This window comes from Colossoma macropomum, unplaced genomic scaffold (assembly GCF_904425465.1).
Source record: "Colossoma macropomum unplaced genomic scaffold, Colossoma_macropomum, whole genome shotgun sequence".
Lineage (NCBI taxonomy): Eukaryota > Metazoa > Chordata > Actinopteri > Characiformes > Serrasalmidae > Colossoma > Colossoma macropomum.
Window position 1 is genome coordinate 8,517,257 of NW_023494786.1, and position 21,852 is coordinate 8,539,108.

General features: G+C 39.5%; 1 protein-coding gene across 1 annotated transcript in view; it reads left to right on the forward strand.

Annotated features, from left to right (window-relative positions):
• Positions 1-21,852, forward strand: part of snx19b (sorting nexin 19b) — a 53,421-nt gene that overhangs the window by 8,889 nt on the left and 22,680 nt on the right. Inside the window, 1 exon segment of the mRNA XM_036559903.1 lies at positions 2,850-2,976. Within this exon segment, the coding sequence (XP_036415796.1) occupies positions 2,850-2,976 (127 nt within the window).

A 21,852-nucleotide genomic window follows, 5' to 3' on the forward strand; every position in this document is an offset into this window, starting at 1 on the left:
TGTTTTCTTTAGTTTCACAGTTTCAGTATTGAAATACACTATATTTCCAAACTAATTTTTCAAAAGGGTCTTTAAAGAACCTTATACAACAGGTTCTCCATCATAAACAAGACCTATTTAAGCATTCAGATGGTTGTCACGGCTTTATGCATACAATTGCCTTACTAAAGAACCCTTGAGAGACTTCTTTTTTATGGTGTACAGAATTATAGAAGTCTAGTCACAGCTTTGATGCAGATGTATGAAGGAGAGGGGAACTGATGTGTAATAGATTTGTCCTGCCAGTAGAGGGCAGCATATTAAAAAAAATGAGTGCTTGTCAGCCTTACTAATTGGTACAATGTAAATGTAAAGCTGTTTATTCTGTATATACATTTTAGACATATTTTAAAATTAATTTCTTTATATTTTTACAGTTTTGTCATGGCTAAATTCCACTGTAATGCATGTCTCCCCAGTCATATCACAGCATTGCCAAACTGTGAAAGACTAGATGATGCCTCCTCTAGAATATGAAGCTTGCCACCACATCATTTGTTTAAACTAAGGCTGCCAGTGCCCTGAATTGCCTCCTTAGTGACCACCCAGCCAAGTGATGCCACATAATAAGTTTATAGTACAGTACTGAATCTGAATCTCATTCATTTGAATGCATCTGTACTGCTATCTGGTGTTTTTACTGGTGAACAGAGGGCAAACTGTAGTCTTGATCGTATTGTCTGGCCACTTTATGTCTGAGAGAGCTGCTTAGACCAGTGATTGTTAGTCTTTATCATGGAGTACTCCTGTTTGGCTTATTTAGGGGTTTTCCCTGTGCTGACAGGCCCATTTCTACTCAGTAAGGACTTCTACACTCTTTGTCCATTTAATCAGTCCATTTACAATATAGATGTTTTTTGTAGTTCTACAGTTACAGACTGTAGTCCATCTGTTTCTCTGAATACTTTTTTAGCCCCCTTTTACCATGTTCTTCAATGGCCAGGACCACCACAGAGCAGGTATTATTTGAGTGGTGGATCATTCTCAGCACTGACGTGATGATGGTGTGTTAGTGTGTCCTGGGCTGGTACGAGTAGATCAGACACAGCAGTGCTGCTGGAGATTTTAAACACTGTGTCCCCTCACTGCCCACTCTATTAGCCACTCCTTCATTGTTGGTCCACCTTGTAAATGTCAGAGACAGTAGCTCATCTGTTGCTACACAGTTTGTTTGGGTCATCCTCTAGTCCTTCATCAGCAGCCCACAGGACGTTTTTGTTTAGTGGACTATTCTCAGTCCAGCAGTGACACTGAGTTGTTTAAAAACTGACCTGACCATTGAAGCACAGGGTAAAAGGGGGTTAACAAAGTATGCAGAGAAACAGATGGACTACAGTCTGTAATTATAGAACTTCAAAGTGAACCTACATGGTAAGTGGAGCTGATAAAATGGACAATGAGTGTAGAGGAGGACTTAATGAAGTGATCAATAAAATAATATCAAAGATATGCATTTAATTTTGGCACATGGTGTCCTGATTGGTGAAATTCAAATTGACAAACCAATCAAAAAGATATTTTCATGGTGAGAAATGTGAGAATAACTGAGCGCTTTTATGCCTGCAAAATTTCAGACCATAAACAAACACCCACATGTATTCAGTGCACTTTAGCTGTTGCTGTGAGAAACCAACCGAACCAAATGGAAAAAATTAGAATGTCACAAAAACCTGGACTTTAGCAAACAAACTAGGTGTGAAAACAGCCTTACATTTTTGGGTACAATGGCATCATTGCTTATACTTCCAAACAAAGAAATCTTTCAGAACCAAGTAGGCATGGGCGACGTGGCAGTAATATATTGTTTATCATAATAAATAATGTCATGATATGCTTCCACATACATGCACATTAATGTCCAACTCTTTTATTACAGCTTAATAGCCCCTACTTACCTGGATGTACTGCTGTGCAGAATGTAAAATGATACGTATCATGTACACACCGATCAGGCATAACATTATGACATATATGAGCTCCACTTACTACAAAGGTGCACTTTGTAGTTCTACAATTACAGACTGTAGTCCATCTGTTTCTCTGCATACTTTGTTAGCCCCCTTTTACCGTGTCCTTTAGTGGTCAGGACCCCCATGGATCCTGACAGAGCAGGTACTATTTGGATGGTGGATCATTCTCAGCACTGCAGTAACACTGACGTGGTGGTGGTGTGTTAGTGTGTGTTGTGCTGGTGCGAGTGGATCAGACACAGCAGTGCTGCTGGAGTTTTTAAACACCTGCTTCTGGACTGGAAATAGTACATTTGCCAAAATATCCAGTCAACAGTGTCCTGTGGGCAACGTCCTGTGACCACTGATGAAGGACTAGAGGTTGATTAGCTCATACTGTACAGCAAGAGATAAGCTATCGTCCATGGCTCTACACCTACAGGGATGGACCAACAATGCAGGTGCGTCTAATAGAGTGGACAGTGAGTGGACGCAGTGTTTAAAAATTCCAGCAGCACTGCTGTGTCTGATCCACTCATACCAGCACAAAACACACTAACACACCACCATCACGTCAGTGTTACTGCATTGCCGAGAACGATCCACCACCTAAATAGTACCTGCTCTGTGAGGGTCCATGGGGGGTGCTGACCACTGAAGAACAGGGTAAAATGGGGCTAACGAAGTACGCAGAGAAACAGATGGACTACAGTCTGTAATTGTAGAACTACAAAGTGCACCTATATAGTAAGTGGAACTGATAAAATGGACAATGAGCGTAGAAACAAGGAAGTGGTCATAATGTTATACCTGATCGTTGTATTTTTCCCATTTTGAGCGCATATACCTTATGTTCAATAGGGGAGACAGTACTTGCTGACATGGCTCTGAACGTCCTGTGTCTGCTGGTGAAGGAGCAGTGGAGTTGGCTGTGCACTGAGAATATCCAGAAGAGCATCAGACTGCTGTTTGGGACCCTTATAGACCGGTATGAAACCCACCTCCCTGAGTGGAGTTTGTTTAGCATTAGTCATTCTGGCTCTACCTATCCTGTATGCTTAATGTGAGGGCAAAATATGTTGCCTTGCAGACCTGATTAATGGTCAAGTATGGATTTAGTTTATAAGGCAGTGCAACCTTATGTTTAGATGATCACAAGAAACCTGAAATGTCAGCCAATTTTGACACGCTGGAGCTATATACACCCAAATACACCTTATTAGTATAAAACAATAAACCACTGCAATAGTATCATTAAAAAATAATGGCTACATTTCAGAATTATACACTACTCTGATGATTTGCAGTACATGAAGCAGTTTTCATCCAAATTGGGTCAGCAAAATTGTTTTCACCCCAAGTTCACATTAATGTAATCACATATTGGCATCACTTATAAGCTAATTGGCTGCGTTTTGACAAGGCTTCGAGGAGACCGCTTTAAACCCTCGAAGCGCAAATAGATTATTGACTGTAAGCCATGTCCATCATTAGCGATTTTATTTGCAAAATATTTGGAGCTATGTGAAGCCCTTGGGCATGGTGAGAAATATTCTTCATTTAAAATGTTATTTAAGATGTTCTACAGACATTTTTCAAAATGCTTCATTAGCATTTATGATAATCAGACTTGATTTGACACATACAACTTTTGTAAATATCATTCTTTTTGAGCTAGAACGTGCTCCCGCCCAATCAAGAAATAACCACTTGTCAACCTGCTCTATTCCAATCAAGAGTTGAAAAGCCCCGGAGCCTTTTTTTGCAGCACACTGGTCATGGTCTGCATGAAAAATGTTGGCTTGAAACTTGCCCTTGTAAATAGGGTCCAACGTATTGGCCTGACTGTTAAGGCAATAATTGTATAGTGTGGAAAATGGGACAATTGTAGAAGAAAATGTTCCCCCCTAAAACAGATGTGTGGAAAGAGCTGCATTTTCCAGCTACTGTGTGCATACTCAGACAGGATGCAGCAATATGGGAATTCTTGGCTTGTGACATTTATTTGTGCTCGTCTGCCGAGATTAATGCTGGTGATAGGGAATCGACTCCAAATAAATAGATTCTTTGACTCGCATCCGAGAGTCAGGGTTGACTCTTGGCCCACCACTCTGAGAGTCAAAAAGCTTCTTGAGGGGCAACAACAGATTCGGAATTTAATGTAGTCCTGTTGTTCTTCAGAATCTCACCAAATGGATTGCAGGTCAAATATTATCTTGTACAATTTATGTAATGTATCTTTTTTTCTGTTTTTGTATTTGCTGAAGTAGAAATTAGGCTGTGCATGAAATGACATACTTCAGAACTGTATAGTACGGTTAGCTGCAGCGGAAAGCAAGTTGTAACTAGCAACTTGTGCTCAGCAGAATGATATAGTAGTTTTGAAAAGAAAAAAAACTTGCTGTTATCACAAATAGAATGTTTCTCAAACAATCAGATTGTGCCTTTGGACCTAATTGTTGTATATTTAGCCGTTGAATTGACTCTGGTGTTGGAGCAGGTGGAACAATTAGTGACAAGCTAATCAGTTTATGATGGTACCGCTAGTTGTTGAGAGTTTCCATCTATCACAGTTGTCGATCAAGTTGGATGACTTAGATATCTGACATCACACCATCACAGCTTGAATGTGGACAAAAGTGAAACATTGTCTCTTGGTCTGTTTTCTTTTAACAAGTTTTCTTTTAATTAGTACTGTTAGTCCAGATTCTGAATCAGCCCTGGTTTGATCTGGCGTTTGAACATTCAGATATGGCTCCAGAACTCTCAATAACAGTGTGAGGTAGGTCTTTTTTGTCCCCTCAACCGTAATCTTGCTTGTTAAACTGATAAAGCCTTGCAGCAGGCTTGCACGCATGGAATGGGCTTCCCTCTTGCAACATGAACAGGGGCTTAAAAGAAGGCTTGTACGTTGTAATTACATCAGGTATTAATAGCAAACAAGACAACACATAGTTACAATAAGAGTAGACGTAAAGCTACCTCACATGGTTAAGCTCTTATTATATTAACAAGAAGCAATTTATAGGCCGTTTCTTGAACAAGTTGATTCTTCGACTCGCGTCTGGCAGACTGGGTCGCCTCTTGGCGAACAATTGTGAGAGTCGAAATGCTTGGAGTCGACTCTTTGCTTCTATTGACTCCGAGATTAGCTCGAGGGACATTTTGACAGGCGAGTATAATGGAAGAAAGAGTTTGAGTAGCATGAGTTTATTTAATTACCAGGCTTTATGCCATACGCTGCTTACCAGCCTCTGCAAGCACAAACTCTGGTCACAAAAAAGTGGGTATCTGCGCTGGTCTGCACCCAGACATATGCTACAGAAAACCAACCGCTTCATAATTTCTATGATTGGCATTGCAATAAACAAAGATTAGAAATGGTACAAAGAATGAAAACCAAAAATTTCCCCTCGTCAAGTAGCCTGCCCGAACTATGGCGTGCAGTCCCCCTTCAGCAGTGCTTCGTCAAATGAAAATGGCTATCTGATGGGAAGATATGTTAACTATTGAGGATTGATCAGCTGTAATCATTTGTCATGCTACCTGATTATTTTTTGTATGTGATTTTATGCGTATATTTAATGATGCAGGCTAGGATGCAACTGAGGCAAATCTCATATGGAATGAGTTCATGTTAATGCAATTTTTTTTTCATGTCAGGATGATCTGTATCAACTCCAATAAATGCTGCCATATCTCATTGTTGCTAGCTCAGGCACTATCTTGGTTAAAAGTAAGTGGAGTCGAGGAGTGTTTCTGTCAACTCCAGTGGCAGGGGTCGAGACTCTGAGTTGACTCCAGAAAAGCTGGAGTCGTGCATCTCTCATTGATGCTGATGCATGCAAAACGTCAGTGGCTTAGGCAGACATACATTTTCGGGTAGGCCTGTGAAAAATTGGGCAAGCCAGTTTGGTAGATACAATTTCCAAATGTGTTAATGTCCCGCAGTGTCATTACATCGGACCGTAGCCTATTTCTGACAGCTGTGCAGTCACCCTATCTATTTCAATGCTTCTGGCCTATCAGAGAGCTGAGATGTGCGAAGATGAGGACAAACAACACAGCAAACTTAAAAACTTAAACCTAATCATCGGCAGGCATGAAAAAAGTCCATTCATCTCTTACTTTTGATTTATTGAAGTAACATTAATGTTAATGTTTGCTTTGACATTTTAGCAAATCTCATTTTGGCCTTTGTAGTACATCTGACAATGACAGAAAACTGACAGTTTTTCTTTTGACTTTGAATGTGTAGTAAACTACATGCTCTATCGGACGGAATCTCAGTTTTCAGCATCCTCAGTTACATCTTTTAACTGCAACTGGCAGCTTCAAATTGAAACACTGGCACGCTGATGATGAACTGAAGGCTCAAGGCAACGGCGGATAGCAATTGCTGCTGTGAAGTGATTGGAGGGCTGAGAAAATAATGTGGAGCCGGGTGGAGAGTGTAATGATTTGATTGTTCATGATACAGTGACACTGCTTACAGAAAACAAATCAAATAGCATTATTTAAAAAAATTCGGCTTAATCAGTATTCTGTCCCAATTTGGTTGGGTTAGGCCTGTGATCAGTCCGAGTAGGCCTGCCTGTGGCTACACCCCTGGGCTAAATCTGCCTGGATTTGTTTTAAACAGAAATATTCCATTTACTTGTATAAAGTTTCAGTTTTGCAGACTGTGATTAGTCATTAAAATAAAAGCTGTCTGCTGAATGGCATTTGGCTGTTCATACTACTACTAAATACTGCGTACTACTTTTACACACCAGATGGTAAAATGATAGTGATTAAAAATAACTTGTCAGTGTATTTTAGTGTGGGAAAAGTTTTTTTTAATGAACAGAAACTGACTCATTGCAAAAAAATTCGTTGCTGATCACATTAGAAGCCCCACTGTACCAACTGCTATTAATCTATTGATAACAGTATTAAAAAGGGAAAATGCGTGCTATTTATGGAGCTGATTTCTCCAGTTATTTTAGTACCTGTGCCATATGATTGGAGCTACAAATAGGAGTCACTGCACCTGCCCAGTAACTAAATATGCATGATTATACAGTACTTTGACTGCTACTGAAGTCTGTTGTGACTATTAGAAGAATACATTGTCACATGCCTAACTTATGCTGTAGATTATGCTGGAGTGGTGATGTGTAGTCTAGTGCATTTGAGCCTTCTGTAGTCTAAAATTGTTGTCTATCCACTAAGCAACTGAACTGAGCATTCTAAATCAATGCAAGTTAAATGCAAATAAATGTAAATTAAAGGAAGGAGTAAGTGGATTCTTTGAGGCATCATGGGAATTAGCAAAAAGGAAAAGTTCTAACTCCTGACTTTATGCTCTAACGTGTTTAGAGGGCAGTACTGAGGAATGTTTGTTTATTTATTATCTATAGTGTTTTATATTTTCGTTGTCGTAAAGAACACACAGAGTTAAGCAAAGCTAGATGCAAGCCAAAGTAGCTACTTAGTAGCTAACACTGGCTAACAAACACACATAAATGTCTACAGTTACACAGAATTATGTTAAAGCTTGTATGTTAATAGTTGCAAACAGAGAACAAGACAAGTAAAATTCACTCACTCATCATCTGAGCCTCTTATCCTCCTGGGCCATGGATCTCACACACACACACACACACACACACACACACACACACACACACACACACACACACACACACACACACATACACACACCTAGGGGCAGTGTAGTATCTCCAAATGGCCTGACTGCATGTCTTTGGACTGTGAGAGGAACCGAGAGCACCTGGAGGAAACCCACGCAAACATGGGGAGAACATGCAGTCTTAGCACAGAAAGGACCCTGATCGCCCAGCTGGAGAATTAAACCCAGGCCCTTCTTGCTGTGAGGTGAGAAGTAAATTGTAAATTTTCATTATTTATATGACAATTAATTGTCAGCTAAAAATTTCTTGATTGGGACAGGCCTGGATTCAACTTAATCTGCTGTGACACAGGAAGCCAGTGTAATTGAAAAAGGACAGAAGTGATATGAGAAGACTTTGTTAAAATAAAGGAGAATTCTAATAGCTGATACGAAAGTATAATCAGAGTATCATCTGCAGAGCAGTAAAAGTGAAGACCTTAGCAGCGAATGATCTGACCAACAGGGGCAGCATATAGATAATTAAAAGAAGGTTGGCCCAGGACTGAACCCTGGGGGACCCCTTGCATAATGGCATCAGTGTTGGATTGTTCCCAAGGAAAACAAACTGAAATCTAGTAGTAATATAAGAGATTAACCAGGCAAGAGCAGTGTCAGTCATACCAAGAGGAGATTACAAGATAATATGTGATTTATTTCATTTCTTTTTTCCAAACTACACATGTATGTTTTCTTTAAAACCCAAGCTTGTTGAGTAAAAACGCTGTGTGTTCATCGGCCTTCATTTGTGTTTTTCAGACTTGACCCAACATAAATTCGAACAGGAGCAAGTTAAACAATATGAAATGAGTGAAGTGTGCGTGAAAGCAGTGAAATGTTGCTCCGTTGTGTCTGTCATCCCCTTCACCTGCTGCGCAGTGACATTTTAATGTCTGAAGTGGATTATAAATGCATTCGTAAGGGAATGGAGCTGTGGGGACTGATGACAGCTTGATGAAGGAAGCGTGGGCTGTGTGTTTTTAAGCTGTCAACAGGCAGCTTGCCCTTCTCCTCTGTTCTCCTTACCTCTGATTTAACTACTGCCATGGGATCACCCTCTTTGCCAGAGAGGCCGGCTTCAGTTTCCGCCTGCGGCTAAAGCTTTCTCCTTGGCTTTAATTAAAGTTCTCCCTGTCTCTGAACTTAGACTTGAACTAAACTAAACTTTGCATCTTAATGAAAGCTTTAATTTGGCTATAAGAACGTTTTTATTGCAATTGTGAGGCATGACTGGCTGTAATTTAGTTTGACAGTGCCTCACAAACTTAGGTTTTTAAGCAGTACATGTTCAAAGTGGTTTGTGAAGTGGCCTTTACAGAGTTTGTGTTCCACCGTCTTGGAATCATCTGTACAAGTTTTGAAGTGGGCCCGTATTTTTGTGTTCCATTTGTCTCGCTCTTTAGTGCCCAGTGCATTACACAACTGATGCAAATGAACAGTGTGTTCAGTAAAACTTAAATGCTCAAACTTAAATAGAGACTCATTAGCTATATGGTTCTCATTAGCTATATGGTTGAGTAGGGACTCATTAGCTGTATATACTGTCTGGCAGAATCCTAGTTGGCTTGGTTTGTTGAATTTTCCACAGTTCTAAAACTATCACAGTAAGCATGCATGCAATTTTCGACACCTCATTGTAAACCTTTTCTTGCTTAAGCATCAAATGAACTTCACTACTGTAAAAGCTCAGCTCTTAGCTTAGAGTAGCATAACCTGCTGAAAGAAGTCTGTTGTTGCTCTCAATTAAAGGGCAAAACTGCGCATTATGAGTGCACTAAGCATGAATACTTGTTTTGAAAATGATTATTCAATATTTAAATAATGGGCTGGTGTTGAAATGCATATTTATGATTTATTCACAATGCTGTTTCTTGGAGATGCAAAATTAGACAATGTTGTGAACATCCTGGTGTAATGAAAAATATTTGATACATTAAGCTTAAACTCGCTTGCGCAGAAGTTTGTGCATGTGCAGTGCATATACGACTAAACTTATATGAAAGAATAGGGAGTATGTGTGTGTTATTAGCAAAATGGAAAGCCAAAACGCAGAGCAGTTGAGTAGTACAGTGGATAACAGGGCCACTGTTCGAAAGCGGTATTGACAAAAGTTTATATGTATATTATATATACGTCTATACATTGTTTAACTTTGTTATTTACTCTTTTGGACAATAAAATATTTCAGATTACTTTGGTAGTATCTTATTAAAAAGTGAAGGTACATTCCAGAACAATAACCCACAGCTGAACTACAAAGGTATGTTTACTTTTAAACCATTTAAAATGGTTTTATTTGAAAATTTCTGTATAAAGTCATGCAGAGGTGGGCAATATGACAATATTGATATCGCAATAAATACTGGTATTGTGGTGAACCGTATGCCTTTCTAGGCAAATGAATGTGAATATCATCTGTACTTAAGGGATACTGAAAGTACTGTGTTTTCTTTACATAGAGAGCATAATTAGTCTAGTTTAATTGAATTTGGTGCACTGCAGCTTGGAAAAGAAAATGATTATAGCCAGAGTTTTTGATGGCAGTTTTAAAATGTGGTAATAGTGGTGCATTTTGTCTGTAGGGTCTGTAGATTATACTGTCAGATTCCTGGAAATTGCATGACAAGAAACTTGCGCTTGAGTAAAATTAACCTGATGCTGTATTCTTGCTTTTAAAATGTCTTCAAAATGTCTAAGTATTCTGATATGGTATTTCCACCCCTACAGTGATGTATACCAAAACCTCTAGAAATTTTATGCTTACCATGATATAAATTTTTGGCCATACTGCCCACTACTTCCCCTGCCTTATACAGTTCTTTCAGCGCAGGCGATCGATCAAAAAGTCCAAAACAATTCCTTTCTTGAAACAAAGTCCCATAGTGTAGTTCTTCACAATAGTTCTGATGTTCATTTACTGGTCTGAAGAACTATTTCTCTCTCCACTGAACTGAGCAGGTCGTTTTTTACAAGCTGTTTTCGAGAGGCAAATGAGCACAAGGTAATGGATGTGAAGCCTCAGTGCTTCATCAGACTTGTTATTGCTAAATTGCTAATACTTTTCACTGACGGCGCAGTTCATCGTCTCGTCTAAATTATGAGGTCTAGAATAGACGTTGGTCAACCACAGAGAGCTTTTAGCGGGATATTTTCTCAGCATGTCGATATTCTATCCTACTATTCTGCATATGGTTGAGTTATGCAGGGCCATTCCTATGTGGGAGAACGGCATTAGAACAACCCTCAAGAACCTCCTGCAGATGTACAGTCTTTTTGGTTTAAATCACAGCAGTACAGGCTTGCCCTTAGGGTTTACAGAGGGGATACGAAGGAATGGAAAAGAATGTTACGTAACGCTGTCATTGCTCTTGCTTCGGTGTCACATCCTGAACAGAACATGCATTAATCTCTCAAGCAAAGCCATTTGCAGTGTTTGGATTGAGCTGATATCAGAAGTACTGCTGTGTTAAATCTTGTGGAGAGCTGTCTTGGCAGTGGAAGAGCTCCATCTTGCTGTGATCCGTTAGAGGCGGACCCTCAATCAGATGGAAACTGTCCATTAAACAAGTGTCATCACGAATGCCAGCGATGTGACAAACTGGAACCTTCTACTTTTGGATTTCATCTATCACTTCAGAATTTAGGACCTTATTGATCTTTCACTTGGCACTCTCAGCCGCATCTTCATCCTTGCCAGATATGATTAAATTCATCATGTAAGGCCTTTGGACAACATGGTGGTCTCATGGGGTCTGTAGAGTATACTGTCAGATTCCTGGAAATCGCATGGCTAGAAACTTGTGCTTGTGTAAAATTAGCCTGATTCTATAATCTTGCTTCTCAGAAGCAACCACTAACATTGGATCACAAATGAAAACACAAATGTATTTTTTTGTCTACACCTGTGTTGACCAGCTTAAGAGAGATTTAGTGTCACATAAATGTTTAGGCACTTTCTAATTAGAGGCAAAGCTTTATTCTGACATTTGTTTTCCAAAGAGTCGCTGGGTCATTTCAGTGAGGTACTGTGTCCAAAAATAGATGTGCTTTAGGTATGAGCAAGTGGCATCTGTGCATAATTGGTAAGATATTCTGTTCCAGACAAATATTTAATCTGAAGCTGCTTTGATTGCTGCCTTCATTTAAAGAATGTAAAGACTTTAATCCCAATGACCAGATTGTTTGGTTTGCATACTGTGTAACATTACAGATCATTGCAAAATGATGTCGCAGGGTGTATCTGAGCAACCTAGCATCCATACATGGTCATTTTACCTCCTTCACCAAAGTACAGGGTCTAGGATGTCCTGATTTAACAACAGTGCGATTACTAATCATAAATAGTCTGATTGCTGTATTTATTTCACTCTCAGCACAAACTCTTTTGCCCATATCAGCCTTCACATAAACAGCGTTTAGATTTTTTTTTTAGACGTCATACACAGTCATATGCAAATGTTTTATGTGTTATTGTTTTTTCTAAGTGAAAATCAGTTAATATATACTCTACAGCCCATGTGTCAAATTCACACACACATTCTCCTTATTTGGACAATATTCTAGATGAGGTCAGTGGATAGCTAATACGCTAACAGGCTGCTTCAGTAACATTGAGAAACTGCCTTCAACTTCAGACCTTTACACTAGTAGTCATGTTAAAACTGTATACAGAATAAAGTATATGTCACCTGTATGCCTGTTATGAGCTTCACAAGCCCGTGTTGAAGGTAGAATTGGCGTCTAATCTGATTTTACGACATTGTTAGCTTGGAGCTAACAGCGCTGTAAATTTCCATAGGGGCGCTAGTGATGATTAACATTATGTAAGTGGCTAATCAGACAATGAAGGTCTACTTATAAAGCACATGAGAAGGTTTCTGCATTAAACATTGCTGTGTAATGACTTACGTAATACATGTGTAATGACATAGATCTTCATGATTTTGTGACTGTATCTGGTTCTCAGCATAATCTAAATGAAGAAGTTCATAAGATGTTTGGAATATCCTTTATTTACATGGTAGCTTCTGTGCTAACCCATTAGTAGTTTTCTCTTTCACTCAAGTAAAGAACAAACAGGTCAACAGGTGAAATTGTTGATTAATTAAATTCAGTACTGTCAACCAAGGGTAATGTTTTCAAATTATACATTTCTTTCAGGGAATGGATTGGCACCTCAGTTTTGATATTATCTACAGATGTTAAAATTGTTAAACTATCTAGTGAAGTTGATTCTTAATTCATTCATTTTAGAGTTAAGAATTGGACCCCAGTTGGCATTGGGTTAAAACAAAAGTTGGAGTTAGGATTAATTTTGGGTTGGGGTTAAGGTTAGACTTTAGATTCATTACAATTAAGGTGAATTTAATAGATAATTAGTTGAATTTAAGTTAAATGCAAGGTACACATCTACAGTGGCCTATCCAAATAAAATGTTATCATGATTTTTGTAGGGTGTAATAGGGTTGGTGAGCACATTTGAAAGATTTCTACTATGCAGAACCTTTTTTTTTTTAGATTCTTAGGTGTTTGCTTATGTGTTTTCCTCTGCAGTATTGGTCCAAGGTTTTCTTTAGGGTTTAAGGCTGGAGACTCTGATGACCAGGGCAAAATGTTGAATTTGATTTCAGCTATTTCTTTGATGGTTTTAGACGCTTGTTGGAAGTGTAGCTATGGACTACGGTGTCACATCAAAGCCTCAACCAACATGGCTCCCACTCATCGTTTCGGTGACATTTCCCACGTGAATTTTCTGGTTGGTCTCTGAAAGGACTTTCTTAGGGAAACTCTTTCAGACCGCTGAAGCTGAGGTCTTACAGTGAAGTCACTGTATCTTGTATCTGCAGCTGTGCTCTGTTGGTTCATTTTTTAATCTCCTTCACTTTAGTTTGTGTGAAGATGGCATGCAATACTAAACCAAAAAACGAATGAAATTGTTTTACAGATACTTACAGATGTTTACGTATTGTGCTTTCAGAGTCTGGAGTGTGTAACCTCTGTCTTCCTCTTGTCTAAAATCACTCACTTGGCTGTTAATTTCACCTCATTTAATTAAAATCTTTATCTACATCCAACAACAGTGCAATGTTAGTAAGATAGACGTCATGTTTCCATGAAAATGCCTTTGCAATTACATTAACATAAAAAGAAACATCAGTAAGTCATTTAGTTTTGTGTCTGCGCTTTCTAGGGACCACTGAACTGTGGATCATTAGAGTTTCCCAGTCAAATTTATTTTAGCTGTACTTACTCCAGAGATTCCAGTAACATTTATCATTTAAATTGGTACACAAATGACTCAAGTTCCAGTTTGACAAATACTGGAGACATCATACCTGGCATGCTGTCCAAAGTGCATGAGTTGTTTAGTTGTTTGTCGGCTAATTTAAGTGTCTTGCCTTCTTGGAAACCCTTTTCCACTGTATACTATTTTCAGTTGCTCTACCTGCTCACCGGTGTCAGAAGATTTGGATTTCATCCTGGTGGATTTTTGGGCCAGAGTACACAGTGACTGTTTAATGATGATTTCTTCCCCCATTTCAGACCATCGCTCTAGTGAATAAACTCAGATTTGTGCTCAGCACAAAAGAATTTATTTAGAACAAAATGCTCAAATGGCTAATTTTTCAACAGGCTATTCAAGCATGTGGAATGAATGAATGTAATATGATCACAATAGGACAGCGATCCAAATGGAATGGTTATTGGAACTAGGAATGGTTACTGTCTATTTGCATATCAGGTAAAGTGCTCTGTTGAGACGTAACCTTAGAGTTAATTTGGTGACAAATCACAATTTTTCCCTAATGGAACATCCAAATTATCTCACACTTACTATAATCTGTAAAATTAGACAAAAGTATGGACAAAATCCTGTTTTTATCTAAGCTTGTCCATTTTTATATAAACAGTACTACATTATCTACAGTTTCAAAAACCAGATAAGCAGGTCTGTTTGAGGTTACTTAAGGTGTTTTTTAACTAGGCAATACGGCATAGCCAGGATTGGAAGGGGGCTTGCTTTGAAAATATATTCAGTTACTGATTACATGTTAAAAAAATTTATATGTAACTTAATACAAAGGATTACTAAATTAGTTTTACTTTTGGGTTATTATTAATCTTTTAATCATATTAAATAAGGATGAGTTAAGACAAATTTCATGAAGACATCCTTAAGCAAGGCACAGAAAAAGTACACTGATTTATGCAACAAAATGATACAAGTTACAAAACTGTGCCAGTGCTGTATTCAGAACTTTATTTTAGGTGGGGATCTAGGAGCTAGATGGCAGCCAGGATGTCCCGGAGACATCACTACAGTAAGGTTGACAACTGCCATTTAACCTACTTCATCCGTACGCGGCCGAATACTTGCCCATAGCACAATAGAACCGTGAAAGCAGGCAAAGTTCATTTTAGCTTTTGTGGTCACATGATTTCTCAAGTACTTTGTGTTAACAGCTATAAAAATGGAGGAGCTTCAAGCTTTGATTTACCTTTTGTTTGGTCACGTTTGGTTTAATGTCAGAAAGATTCAAGTGATACAGTTCTGTGATGATTGCGTTTTATCAATCAGTGGTTTGTACCATTTCCAGCTTGTCCCATATGTTTCTAATTGGTACCCCAGCAAGAAAGATAACCAAATACAGCACTAGTACTCAGGTATGGGTCACTTAGTAGGGGAAATGATGACAAAATGTATGATTGTGCATTTGTTATTATACTGTACCGCACTGCCCAGTGAAAAAATGCCATTAGTAGCTTTATGTTGTTCGCTGCAAAGGTGTGATGATGTAGGCATGCATTTGGTAATTGTTTTGGTAAAAGCTTTCATATGTTGTTAGCTACATTGGCCTAGTAGCTTTAGAAGCAAACTTCGGACACCAAGCGGTTGCCTGATCTGCTGCATTGAGGTAAAGGGAAAATTCTGTAAAATGTAATTTTCGCTGAACTGTTGCTGTACATCACATCAAGAAGTCAGTTACATCAGTTTTACTGGAAGGAGTATTGATCTTCTGTATGACTAACTGTGCATCCACCCCAATGTCAATGAATCTTATACTGATAAAAAACAAAGTTGTTGGACTTCATGATTGATTCCCCAACAGTGTCCAAACCATCGTTTAATTTATTTTATGTAGTATCATGCCTGTTATTATTATGTCTGGAATTCAAGAAACTGTCATAAGTGTCGGTGAAATAAACCAAAGATCATTCTGCTGTGTGGTGCTGGCTGGAGCAAAATGCCAGAATTTTGGGATGGAATCTGCCTTAGCTGAAACCTCACCCAGCCCTGGGTATGTGCTTTGGTTTGGATCCATTTTAAATGTGACCGGTACCTATTGCAAACCGTCTCAAACATTAGATCACCCCTCGACTAGCCACCGCTAGTCGTGCCACGGCACTCTTAATGAAACCGCTGGACGTGCTGGATGAGACGCCATCGAGATGGCACCGTATGATAGCTTGGAGACAGAAAGTTGAGATGACTGCTACTCACGCCTCAGTGCACACACACACACACACAGCCAACAGAGCCTCACAGGATGACTGATTGAATCCAGTGTCTGTCACTGGTCCAGCAACAACTGGACTAGGGCCTCTGGGTCTGCCCATTTCCCTAGAGAGCAGAAACTAGGAGTTTCAGAATGGAACTTTCAGCACATAAAAACATACATCACAAACTTTGAATAGGACAGAATGTATATGTTTTTACTAATGAAAAGAGGCATAGAAAGGATTTTGTAGTTTATTAAATCATGCTTTATCAACTTTATATGCTTTTGCAGCTTGTCCAGTGTTGAGTATTTTCATTTTAGACTTTTTGATAAAAATAGCTCAGTCCTACATGTTGGTGGTTCTATTTAACATACACTGAGTTACCAGTTTTTTAGGTACATATTTACATTTATGCATTTGCATTCTCATCCTGAGCGAATCTTGCCGTAAAATTCTTATTAGCATAACATGATGTGCCTTGTCTGGGCATGTAATAGAACCCCAATCTGCTGCGTAGAGGGCAGCAATATTACCCACTGCGCTATACCATTTTGTATCATGCAGAACTTATTGTGTTGTTTGGGTGCAGCAAATTGGACAGCTGCATGGTGCAAAGCTCATCCCAAAGACGCTGGTGAGGTTGAGATTTGAGGACTCTGCATGAAAACGTGATGTCATGTTCCTGGACTTGGTAATTATATATGTCTTGTAACCTGGTGGAATCATACTGGTAGTGTCCAACAGAGTGTGGATAAACTGTAGCCATCAAGGGATGAACTTCAGTAACAATGTTCAAATGTACAATGGCTTTCAGTTCTTCAGTGGGTGTAGGGGGCTTAAAGTGTGCCAGGAAAGCCTTCCCCGTACCATCGCACTGGTATTGGCTCCATGGGCTCGTGTTGCTTGTGCCACTGGGGCAAAGTCTGCTAAGTGGTGCATTCCAAAATGACATTCTGCACACCAGTAGTGAACTTGGATGTGATTTGCCTGTTTTTGTCCTGTCTTCTTGCTTGAGTTCTGCCAATCTCTTTAGACCCTCTAATCCACAAGCTTGTTTTCATTCTCAGAATTGCCAGTCACTGGTAGTCTTTTGTTTTTGTTTTTGTTTTGTTTTTTTTTTTGACATTTTCGGTAAACTCTTGAAGAGTTTGTACAGGAATAGCCCAGGCAGATGCTAGAACTGGCACAACTAAAGCCAGCTGTCATGCCATGTTCAGAGTTGCTGTGGTCACTTGTTTTGCCCATTTCAACTGGGACCGTAGCTAGGGTCAAAGTTTTAGTGAGGTCCATTATGCAGAAAAGTGACCAACATCATATAGTGAATAAAGTAACTGGTGAATATGTGTCTATTACACAGTCTGCCAGTTTCTTCTTTAGATTTTTGTTTCATACATTGCTTTTATTGCTCATCCATAATTGTGTACCTTCTCCTTTGATTTGTTCATTTCTCATCCCTCCATTCTTCGCTAAACTGCCATTACTCTTCCTTAAACTGATTTAACTCCGATTACGCTGTTTACTTTTTAGCTGGTTATTTAATTATTTATTTGCCCATTTATTTTCAACTGAAAATGTTGAAACTTATATGTTCTAAATTAGTTGTTAGTTTCATTGTTTTTAATTGAATTACACCTTCCCTTCTGTCTCTCTCTTCACAACTTTGAACAACCCATTATTTTCTCATTTGATTGCTAATATAGCAACTACAGAGCTTGTGGCCTAAACTGAATAGCTCCTGAAATTAGGCTAAAGCATGCTGACTTAGCTAGCCACATTATGAGTGGTCCAAATAAAAATTCATGGGATCTGCAAGTACAATCTTTCAACTCTCCTCAAAAATTCACATTTCTGTTGTGCCTATATTGTATGTTAGCCTAGAGCATGTGTGCTGCATACCTATACACCTCAAGAAGTCAAAGTCAAGGTGGGAAGCATTGCATGCAGAGATGAATTATTGGGTAGTCTTGTTGCTGTTTCTACCCTGATTCCAATACAACCCTTTAGAATTTCCCAAGGTCTGGATGCTAGTTCCAGTCATGATGTCAACACTCAGTTGAACACTGGCTTGGTTCTAGATTGTGACCTACTACACACTGACTATGACTATGCTGTGCAGGAGCATACAGTTTTGTGGAAGGTGTACCTAAAACTGGCTACTCAGTGTATAACCAACATGCAAGTGTACTGATCAGGATCCTGTGCAAGATTTAAATAATGCAGTGCCTAGAGCCCAATCCTCAACCTGCAACCTGCTGCTTAGTTGTTTTCTTATTCTTCTAGAGTTTCTTGTCAAACAGCAATTATTCATGTGCAGTTGTCAGTGCTGCAAACCACATGGTGGCAGCAGATACTGTCAAATGTAGATTAATGCCCGCGAACAAGAAGAGGTCAGACTGGGTCACCACTGTATTTTCACTTAGATATACTTTTCACGTTATCAATTACTTTCACCGTTTACTGATGATTATTACAGTAGGTCTAGCTGTATAGTTAACAGTTGACCTGTAATACACTGCTCAAAAAAATAAAGGGAACACTTAAACAACACAATATAACTCCAAGTAAATCAAACTTCTGTGAAATCAAACTGTCCACTTAGGAAGCAACACTGATTGACAATCAATTTCACATGCTGTTGTGCAAATGGAATAGACAACAGGTGGAAATCATTGGCGATTAGCAAGACACACTCAATAAAGGAGTGGTTCCGCAGGTGGGGACCACAGACCACTTCTCAGTACCTATGCTTTCTGGCTGATGTTTTGGTCACTTTTGAATGTTGGTGGTGCTTTCAATGTTGGTGGTAGCATGAAACGGACTCTACAACCCACACAAGTGGCTCAGGTAGTGCAGCTCATCCAGGATGACACATCAATGAGAGCTGAGGCAAGAAGGTTTGCTGTGTCTGTCAGCGTAGTGTCCAGAGCCTGGAGGCGCTACCAGGAGACAGGCCAGTACACCAGGAGACGTGGAGGAGGCCGTAGGAGGGCAACAACCCAGCAGCAGGACCGCTACCTCCACCTTTGTGCAAGGAGGAACAGGAGGAGCACTGCCAGAGCCCTGCAAAATGACCTCCAGCAGGCCACAAATGTGCATGTGTCTGCACAAACGGTTAGAAACCGACTCCATGAGGATGGTATGAGAGCCCGACGTCCACAGATGGGGGTTGTGCTCACAGCCCAACACCGTGCAGGACGCTTGGCATTTGCCAGAGAACACCAGGATTGGCAAATTCGCCACTGGCGCCCTGTGCTCTTCCCAGATGAAAGCAGGTTCACACTGAGCACATGTGACAGACGTGACAGAGTCTGGAGACGCCGTGGAGAGCGATCTGCTGCCTGCAACATCCTTCAGCATGACCGGTTTGGCAGTGGGTCAGTAATGGTGTGGGGTGGCATTTCTCTGGAGGGCCGCACAGCCCTCCATGTGCTCGCCAGAGTTAGCCTGACTGCCATTAGGTACCGAGATGAGATCCTCAGACCCCTTGTGAGACCATATGCTGGTGCGGTTGGCCCTGGGTTCCTCCTAATGCAGGACAATGCTAGACCTCATGTGGCTGGAGTGTGTCAGCAGTTCCTGCAAGATGAAGGCATTGAAGCTATGGACTGGCCCGCCCGTTCCCCAGACCTGAATCCGATTGAGCACATCTGGGACATCATGTCTCGCTCCATCCACCAACGTCACGTTGCACCACAGACTGTCCAGGAGTTGGCGGATGCTTTAGTCCAGGTCTGGGAGGAGATCCCTCAGGAGACCATCCGCCACCTCATCAGGAGCATGCCCAGGCATTGTACGGAGGTCATACAGGCACGAGGAGGCCACACACAATACTATGCCTCATTTTGACTTGTTTTAAGGACATTACATCAAAGTTGGATCAGCCTGTAGTGTGTTTTTCCACTTTAATTTTGTGTGTGACTCCAAATCCAGGCCTCCATTGGTTAATAAATTTGATTTCCATTGATGATTTTTGTGTGATTTTGTTGTCAGCACATTCAACTTTGTACAGAACAAAGTATTCAATGAGAATATTTCATTCATTCAGATCTAGGATGTGTTTTGAGTGTTCCCTTTATTTTTTTGAGCAGTGTATATTCTCCAGACGCATTTAGGTTTATTGGGTCGCGTGAATGCCTTGACCAATCAAAAAGCAACGCAATGCGCATTTTTAAACTGTCTGAGCTTTCAGATGGTCAGAATGTTTACAACACACAGTAAAAAAAATGTAATTTGTTAGCAGACTTATTTGCATTTTGCGGACTTCTGTTATATTAGTATTGAAGGCAGAAACAGATATAAAAAAAATAATCACAATAAATGCCTATCCTTTTATCATGGTTTCTGATATTATCACGATTTTTTAAAAATATGTTTTTAATGTTATAATTTTTGATATAATTTTCTGAAATTATCAAAAAAATTAAAAACTGTCCATATATTGATGCTCACTGTGTATCATAATCATGCAGGACTGTTAGCAGTCAGGACTGGTGTTGAGAATCCTACCATAGACCACTGAGACATTTATCAAGAGCTGTGAAGTTGCTCCAACATAATATACCACGTGGAACATACTACTATACCTGTATTGTACCAACATAAAAATGGCATATATTGCTGTATCATATAATTGCACCATATAACGCACTAGTCATTATGTAACAGTGCTTAAAGTGGAAACCTTCACTTTATTAGCAGCCTCTGTTTATCACATACTCTCGCAGTGAGGATGCTAATACCTGATAGCACCAAAATGAGATTCTTCATTGTATGGTAGCATCAAAATAATGACAGAGGAAGTTTTTTCTTTTTTTTTCTTTTTTTTAAACAGTGGGTTCAGTACTAACATGGGTTGAGTCTACACATGGACTGCAGACCAAAGAAGCTTGTAACAAACATTCAGACTAACTTTTTTCACCTAGTATGCTGTTCATATACAGTGAATTGTTCGGTAGATATTTTGCCAAACTGCTGGATTTGCCTGTTAGCTCATTAGCAGTCTGCCGAACTGCTTAGGTTATGTTTGAGATGCTTTAGTTATTTATTTGAGAGACTGAGCATTTTTTTCCTTCTCTGAGCTAAATTGAATGCGAGTTTTCACCTTTCTGAAGGATAAAAAGTTGTATCTGCTCCTCCTTCTGCTGTGTTGTGGTTGAGAGATCAATGCCTAGTAGGAATTTATGAAAGCAGACCTGCTTTGTGTTTCTAGGTAATCTCAAGTGAAACTGCACTGTGTTTGACTAAATTGCAGTGATTATTAGTATTTCAAAGTGTCTACAATGTTACTGTGCTTGTTTAATATTAATGGTTTTGTGGTATACCAAATTACCGAACGCTGGCACATATCTACCGTATTGCAAAGGACCATGTTGTGATAGTGATCCATTATTAACGATTAACAGAAGATATATTCTCTGTTGTTTCAATATGGCCAAGTTTTTGAATGGAAGAAGACAGACTCCTCTGACTTGAGTTTACCATGCTGTCTGTTGGTAAACTCAGCTCTAGTCTTAGGGTGGTGTCATTATTAAGGCCGTCCCTGTTTGAAGCTTTTAAAAGGAATTCATAATGCAGCTCCACTAGCTTTATATTGACATTTTGAAGATTTGGCTTCATGCAGAGACTAATTTACCATTCATAATGGACTGACATGCTTCAACTCTGCTGTCATTATTACTCTTTTATTCA